The 8,986-nt window shown below is 26.4% G+C and overlaps 1 protein-coding gene across 1 annotated transcript in view; it reads right to left on the reverse strand.

The window, feature by feature from the left end:
* The window catches only part of LOC100211866 (basic leucine zipper transcriptional factor ATF-like), a 31,005-nt gene extending 22,478 nt beyond the window's left edge, over nucleotides 1-8,527 (reverse strand). The window contains exon 1 of the mRNA XM_065798268.1: nucleotides 8,394-8,527. Within this exon, the coding sequence (XP_065654340.1) occupies nucleotides 8,394-8,396 (3 nt within the window). The 5' untranslated portion in view covers nucleotides 8,397-8,527. The remainder of the gene's footprint in view (nucleotides 1-8,393) is intronic.
* Between the last annotated feature and the right edge of the window lie 459 nt (nucleotides 8,528-8,986).

The following is an 8,986-nucleotide window of genomic DNA, read 5'->3' on the forward strand; positions in this document are numbered from 1 at the left end:
CTGTTTCGATGTTGGCCAAATTTCTACCTTGGTTTGAAGTTCGGTTTCGGTACTTTTTAAGAATTCGGTCAGAAACATAATTTCGGTAAAAAACATATCGAAAATCAAAATTTAAATTTTGTATAACTTTACTATTTCAAAACGAAATTTTAAGCCCTTCATACTAAATTACTTAACTTTTAGCTAGTAAATAGCATTTTTAGATAACATTTTCTAATGAAGTTAGTTTTGTATAGTCGAAATTTCGGTATTAGTTTTGGTAAAATGTTTTCTAAAATGTCGATTTCGGTTTCGATATTGAACTTGTACACCCGAAATTTCATTTCGGTTTCAGCGTATTTTCTGTTTCGGTCGATCACTAGTCAAGGCATCGTTTTGTTCCAATCAAGACAACCAGAACATTAAATTGGAAATTAACTAAATTGGAACATTTTGACTCTTTATTCTAAACAGCTTCTTGTCTTTTAAAAAACAAACTAACAGTAAAGCATCAATTAAAATTAATTTCAAGTTTACAGTGACAATTTAAACAATTCTATCAAAATAACCTGTAATAGGATTAAAAAGATAAAACAAAAATCTACAAGTAATAAAGTACAAAAACTTTAAATATTAAATAGATATTAAATAAAAAAAATATTCAGATATTATGACATTCTTTTATTTCATTAATTAAAAATTACTAAATAAAGTGTTATTGTTGAGGGTATGATTGTAATTATTTTTAAATTGCGGCTGAGTTATTTTTTTAACACTCCTATCTTTTCACTGATTAAGTAAAAGAAAAATTTAGAGTTCCCATGGAAACTTTTGAATATTTTTTATATTACTGCAAAGTCATGCTTGCAGCAACTTATAAGAAAAGTTTATGCTGTTACTTGCATTTTAAATCATCGCATTAAACATAAAAAACTGTATTGTCCACAATACTATAGATTACCCGATGCAATCAGGAGAGGAGAGTTGGGAGAAGTGGGACACGTAAATTTTTTGAAGGGTAATTGCAATATCTTTTTTATTTGATCTATAAATTGAACCAAAAAAGTTTTTACGAATAAACATTCTTTTTAGGCACCGGTTTATTCCCTTAGGTTTCCAGCCAATTATTATTATTATTATTTTTTTTTTTGTAGTTATTTGTTTTGCCGTTTAAAATGTTTACATTGCAAATACATTTATATAAACTATTGGCTGGAGCAAGAAGAAGGCGTATTCAGCCTTATCGCCCCATTTAAAAAAAATAATAGCAATAAATTCTACATTACCGTAACGTAAAAAAATATATAAAATAACATATAGAAATGAAAACCGAAAATAACTAATATAATTAGTAATAAAAATAATTACTAATATAATTAGTAATAAAAAAATAACTAATATAGTTAGTAATAAAAATATTACTAATATAATTAGTAATAAAAAAATAGTTTTTTTTTTTTTTTAAGAAGTGTTGAAAACAAGGCGATCTATACTAAAGCGCAACCGTAATCCGTGACTGGGGGGGCCTATTTTAATATTCTAAAAATTGCTAAGGTGAAAGCTCGCATTGAAAAACTTGCTAGAGAATTTTTAACTTTTTCAACTTAATCTTGTTTATTCTTTTATATTTCCAATAACTTTGTATTATTAATGTTTTTTAAATTATAAACTTTTGTAAATAATTTTAAAACACTGTATTTTTACTCACTTGTAAACTCCTTAGAGTGTTAGGAGTTATATATAATATATATATATATATATATATATATATATATATATATATATATATATATATATATATATATATATATATATATATATACATATATACATTTATTATGTCTGATATGGGTAGTGATCTATTATATTTAACAAAAAAGTGTTTGAAAATCTTATGTTATGGTTTGCATATTTTTATATTCATTTAAATAATTATACTTTATAGATGCCAAAAAAATTGTTGTGTATATGGCTGCAAAACTAATTACAAAGTACCAAAAATAATGAAAGCTTTGAAAAAATACCAGTTTATCGTTTTCCTAAAGACAAAGAACAAAGAAATATTTGGATAAAAAGTATTCCAAATTCTAATCTTTTAGTTTCAGATAAAACTGTTATTTGCCAATTACATTGGCTAACAGTTTTTGAAAAAGCTACTGTTCAAGGAAAACAAAGACCGAAAATGCCACCATCTGTATGGTCAGGAATACCTTCAAGTCAAATACCTATTCCATTACCATGTCATCGCACAACATGGAAATCTTTAAGCATTGTTAGAAATGTTAGAACTGATGAACTTAGCACTTTTTTATTGGCTGATACAGCAACATATATTGATTTTGAAACATTTCATTGTGGAATAAAATGTTTTCAAAAAGTTTGTGTAAAAATCGTATAAATATTGTTGATTCTTGGTCAAAGTTTGAGGAAACACTACATTTTTAAAATGTCATGAAAATAGATCATAAGAAAAACATTATTCAGCAACAAATATCAGTTACGTCTGCAAAACTTATTGGAAAAAAAAATAAATTAGATACAAGTATACGTTAGTTTTGAATATTTTTCAACATCTTGTGCTTTATACAATAAACTAAGAAACGATTTTTAATTGCCATCAGTTAGTACTTTGACACGCATAACATCAAAAGTTTGCAAAATTGATGATGCTAGTTTCTTAGACTCAGTTTTTAAAAACATTGAAGAAAAACAAAAAATTTGTATAATTATTCACAATGAAGTATATGTCAAAAAAATGATGCTTTACCATGGTGGAACATTGTTTGGTAAATCTTTAGATGATCCATCATTATTGGCTAAAACTGTTTTGGGAATTATGATAGTATGTCTCAAAGGTGGTCCTAAATTTTTGTACAAGATGATTCCAATTTCAAAATTAAGTTCAATTTTTCTGTTTGAACAAATAAACTCTAGCATAAAACTTATAAAATCATCATCTGGCGATGTAAAAGTTGTTATCTGTGATAATAATCGTGTAAACCAAACATTTTTTAAATTATATCATACTATTCCAGAAAAACCTTGGAAAACAGAAGATGGGATGTATTTACTGTTTGTCTGGGGAGCTAGTGTACAGTGATAATGATATTCAAAGAACAGCTAAATGGGAGCACCTTAAATGCTTATATCAAATTGAATCAGAAAAGTTAGTCAAATTGTCAGACTTGAATGAAATTACAATAGCTCCCAAGCCAATTAAAAGGCAAAATGTAGGCCTTAAAATTTTAAAATTTGGGCTTAAAAGGCCTTAAAATTTGAAAGGCAAAATGTCCCAAGGCAATTGAAAGGCAAAATACTTGCCTTTAAATTTTTTTGGATAAGACATATCATGCCTTGCTGACCTATTCTCAAATAATTACTCAAAAAATTTTGAATGTGAAAGGTTGTGGAGCTGATGTAAGACACAATGATCCACTAGAAGCACCTATTTGTACTCCTGATGTTTGGTGATATGGCTCTTGAAATGTGTTGTAAAAATGGCAAAAGAGTGAAGCAGTTATCTAATGACACTGCAAAATCAATTCACCAAACTTGCTATGGTATTGTCGAGCTATGTAAATATTTATTAGCAACAAGTTATGATTATGTTCTTCTTGGTATGTTTACAAGTGACAACTTAGAAAAAGAATTTGGAAAATTGAGACAAGGTTCCGGAGGTGCCTATTTTATAAATGTTCAACAAGTTATAGAAAAATTGCATATAAATCACACATCACTGTTGTTATTTTTAAATATTGACATAGATTCTTTTGATTTTTGTTCAGGTCATGAGTGTGCTTCTTGTACATATGTTTTATGTGAAGCAGGTAGTGAAATATTTGACAATTTAGAAAAACTAGAGTCATCAATTTCTGATACTACCAAAATGTCTTTGATTTATATTGCTGGTCATGTATGTAGAAATGAATATAATGAAAACATTTTGTTCAATCAAACATTACTTTATTATGAAAAGTTTGCTGAGTACCCAAGTCTATAGATCGTGGTGGTCTTAAAATTCTACCAGACAATGTTTGTCAATGGGTTTTTTTTTGCTTTGTCTTATTCCGTTCGATAAAAGATAAAGTTTGTCGTAAGTCCTTAAGTGACATCTTTTTGCTAGTTTCTGAATTTTACTATTTTGAAATTAATCAAAAATACTGCAACACACTTGATAATATATTTTTAAACAATTTTTGTGCACAAATTACACCAAGATCTAATAAAGAACCTGCATTAAAAGTTTTAAAGTTATCATAAATTTGTTTAGAAAAGAATGATTTGTATCTGTTGTTGTTAAAATATATGCGAATATTTTTTTTTTTTTAATATAAAATTTTAACTTTTAATTACATTTTAATACAAATATTTCTAAATAAACTCATTAAACTCATTAAGAGTCATATTTTGACTCCAAAATATAATTTTATAGCAGAGTTGTTGATAATCCGTAAAAATAATAGGCCCCCAGTCACGGCTTACGGTTGCGGCCTTCAGTATAGAGCATTGAAAACAATTGCTAAAGTGTTTAACAAATATATTAATAAAAAATAAAAAAGTTAAAAAAATAAAATTTCTTGAGGATAAAAGACAACAAGAAATGAAATTTCATAATTAATATAATCACTAGATAAATTATTAACATCATCAGTGATATTTTATATATATATATTTTTATTTTAAATATTTTGTATTAATTTAAATTAATCACTAATACAATTAAATCTATTTTTTATATGATTGTTTTTAGTTTAAAACAAACATTTAAAGTTGGAAATATCCATGAATAATAATAATCGTTTTGATTCGTCGTTAAATTGCTCTAATGTAGTCTGTTTATTGTTAACAATATCTGGAAACTTTTTCCACAGATTAGGTCCACGGTATTTAATTGAATAGAAAGTTAGTTTTAATTTATATTTTGGAACAATAAAATTGTTATCTGAAAACTTTGTTGAGTATTTATGGTTAATTTTATTAAAATAAAATTGAAATATTTTTGAAGATAATCCATTTTTTGTTTCGAACATAAATAATAAAACTTGGTGTTAAGTTTATACACATTTAAAAACTTGGTGTTAAGTTTATACACATTTAAAACACCGAGCACATGTAGAAGTGGTTCGCAAGGAACACTTCTGTCGGCTCCAAATACTATTTTGCACGCATGTTTTTGTTTGTTGTAGAGTTTCTTTAGCTTTGTATGGTTAGTACTACCCCACACAATATTACAATAAGACAAATAACTATGGATAAAGGCAAAATACAATTTTTTCAGGGATGATATATTTAGAAAAGCTTTAGCCCTGAACATCATTGCAATATTTTTTGAGATTTTTTTTTCAATACTATTTATATGTGAATACCACTGTAAATTTTCATCCAATTTTACTCCTAATAAATTTATGAATGATTCTCTTTTAATAAAAGTGTTATTAATCTTAAGATCTGGTAATTTAAGAGGAATATTTTCAGATTTACTTACTTTATGAAAAAGTAAACATTTTGTTTTATCCGCATTTAATGAAAGTTTATTACTTTTAAACCACTCACTAACTTTACATAGCTGTTCGTTAACTATTTTAAAAAGTGATTTAACACCTCTGTGAGAAAAAAAAGATTAGAATCATCAGCAAACAAAATTAGGTCAAAAAGATTTGTTGATAAGTATAAGTCGTTTATGTACAACACGAATAAAAGGGGTCCTAAGATAGATTCCTGAGGAACCCCGCAAGTTATGGAGAATGGAATTGTATTTGTTTGATCATAGTATAAAAATTGCTTTCTGTTTGTCAGATAATCTTTGAACCAAAGTAAGTTTAAATATTTCACTCCGTAGTTTTTGAGTTTTGTTATTAGAATATAGTGATTTACGGTATCAAAAGCTTTGGACAGATCAATGAAAACTCCTAATGTAAAATAGTCATTATCTAAGGTGTTAGATATTTGATTGGAAGTTTCAACTACTGCGTGTCAGTAGGATGTTTATTTTTAAAGCCAAACTGTTTGCAATACAACATATCATTCTCAGTTAGATGATTATAAAGTCTGTGATTCATTATTCTCTCTAGCAATTTTGAGAAACATGGTAATATAGGCCTGTAATTTAAAATATTTGACTTATCTCCAGATTTAAAAATTGGTGTAATGCGGGAAATTTTTAACTTATCAGGAACAATACCTGACTTTAATGAGAGATTGAAAATGTGAAATAAAGAAGGTTCAATGACGTCAAATACTGATTTTACAATATCGACACTAATTTTATCAAAACCTTCCCTTTGCTTTTGAGACTACTAAAAGCAGTTCTCAACTCACTCAGTTTTAAATCAGTTTCATCCATAAGTTTATTATAAGTTTTTAAGCATGAATTAAATGGAATGGAATTATTAGGAATTTTAGAGGCCAAATTTGGGCCAATATTAACAAAGTAGTTGTTTAGTTCTTCAGCTATAATTGATCCTTAATAATTAAATCCTTAATTACATTCCATATTTTTTTAGTGTTTCCTTTAGTTTTTTTCTAATAACTGAGCATAATAAAGTTTTTTTCAGTATTTTTTGGTTTTTTCAAATATATTTTTATAATTTTTGTAAATTATTTCATTTTTATAAGATTTTTTTTTAAGATATTTTATATATAATTTTTCTTTCTTTTTTGAAGATTTTAGTAAACCTTTAGACATCGAGGGAGTTTGAAGCGACTTATTATTTATAATTTTTTTTATTTCTGGTAACGCTATTTCATATTTTTTGCAAAATTGATTAAGAAACAATTCATATGCGTTATTAGCATCATTTGATTGCTGTACTAGATCCCAATCAACGCAATTTTGTAAACAGTTTTTAAATTTTTTTAACGGAGTCTTCATTGATCTGTCGCCGAATTAAGGTGGATTTTGTGGAAATATTGTTTATTAAAAGGTTATTTGTAGATAAGAATGTAGGAAAATGATCCGAAATATCGGTCTGTATTATACCTGTGTAAAGAGGGTTGTTATGAAAGTTGTTAGTTATGATGTTATTAAGAAGAGTATAAGACCTATTTGTTATTCTTGTAGATTTGTTTATTGTTGGGATAAGGTTATTTTGTAGAAGAGTGTTTATAAAATTTTTAGCATTAATATTTGAGGCATAATTACAACTAAGTATATAAATTTTTGCTTTTAGAGAAACTGTAAAATTGGGGTAAAGTGGGACAAATAAATTTAAAACAGCATTTTAACACAAATTATTAAATAGAAACTGATAAAATCATAAAAACACCTAATCGACATAAAAATGTTCAAGAGATTTCACCAATCGAAATAATCAAATGGCGACGGTAAGAAGTTGGGCATAAATATTTCTTTTTTCTGTCCCACTTCACCCTAATGTAAACACTTTTTTAAGGTACATTTCAAAATTAGGGATTAAAGCGTACACAGGGAAACAAAACAATATCTGCTAAATAGAGGGGAAGAAATATAATCGCTTACATTAAATAACAGTATTTAGGTACCACTCCTAATTAAAAATTTCAGGCTGCCCCAGTTTTCCCGCGTCCCAGTTTTCTCCTCACTCTCCACTATAGTGTGAACACAAAACTAGACAACCCCGAAAAAAATGACAAAAATAAATGCGTTCTAATTAACCTGTTCTAATTTCTCTCTTTCCCATCTTACTCAGATGGAGAATCAACGTAACTTACTACACTTTGATGGAGAATTAACAAAAAAAAAAAATCGCATACATACAACTTCATGTTCACTGTACATGTAGTTATCTATAAAGCAGATGTATTACATTGAGTACAATCAAAATATTGGTTACATATAAACATATGTTTTTTTTTTAGTATAACTGTTAACCTAAGCAAAATATTGGTTATAGTATTTTATGATTTGGTAAAAAATGACTGTTTTATAGTTACTGGTATTAATATTTAATAAAGCAACAAACTTTTATAAATTTATTTATGTTATCATATAACATTATTTCAAATTAAATACTTTAGAAGAATAAAAATAAAAATCTGTTAGCTTTAAAAAATGAGGAAAAAAAAAAAGAAAATGTATTCCGTATTTCAAAATTTTTATCAATAGTTTATGATTTATTATAAAAAGCAATATGGATTGATTTTTCGTTATAACAAATAGCATCATTTGATTTGTTTTTTTTTTTGTTTTTTTTGTGGATACCTTCTTGGATACCTTCTGTGGACACCTCTTTGGATATTAGTATAATACAACAATTAAGGTATCATTTTTATTTTGAAGTAATATTGAAAATTATATACTGAAGACATGCTTCTTCTCATTAAAAATCTTGTTGTGACAAAGTTTATTTTACTTCAATGAACTTTTTACTGTTAACTAATCTAAACTTGGTTACAACCAAATTAAATCCGTTTAAGTTGGAAAAAAAAACACATACCATAACAATTGATTTATGTTTTCTTATAGTTTTATTTTCTTTATTTTCCTTTTCTCCATTGATTCATTTAGCGCCATCTGCTTAATTTGCTTTCTTTAAATTAATTTAATTTTTTTTTCACTAAAATATCAGAAGACAAATAAGCGCCAAAATCAATTATTTACAATTTTTTCAAGCCCTAACTCAACTACATTTGGTTAACTTTTTAAACTTGTTAACTTTTTCAACTTCAATGCTATTTGCATTAATACTTTTGTATCAATACCTAATGCTTGCTTGTAATGTCAATGCTTACATGTTATAAAATAATGATATATAAAAGATTAGAGTTCTGTAGACAAACAAATAAATTTCATTCCTTTTGTTGCATTTTTAAACAGATTATTTATATTCCATCGTAATCTTTTTTATATATAAATTCATTGCCAAACATGCAAAATAAAAAAATCCTATTTATGAAAAATCCTAATTTCGTAATTAAGCTTTTTTCATAATCAAGGTTTTTTGAAATAACAAATGACAAAAAGACAATATTATATTTATGCGTATATCGTCGTCCGCATATTGATATGTAGAAATGAATGACCGAAACC

Source organism: Hydra vulgaris, chromosome 05 (assembly GCF_038396675.1).
Source record: "Hydra vulgaris chromosome 05, alternate assembly HydraT2T_AEP".
Classification (NCBI taxonomy): Eukaryota; Metazoa; Cnidaria; class Hydrozoa; order Anthoathecata; family Hydridae; genus Hydra; species Hydra vulgaris.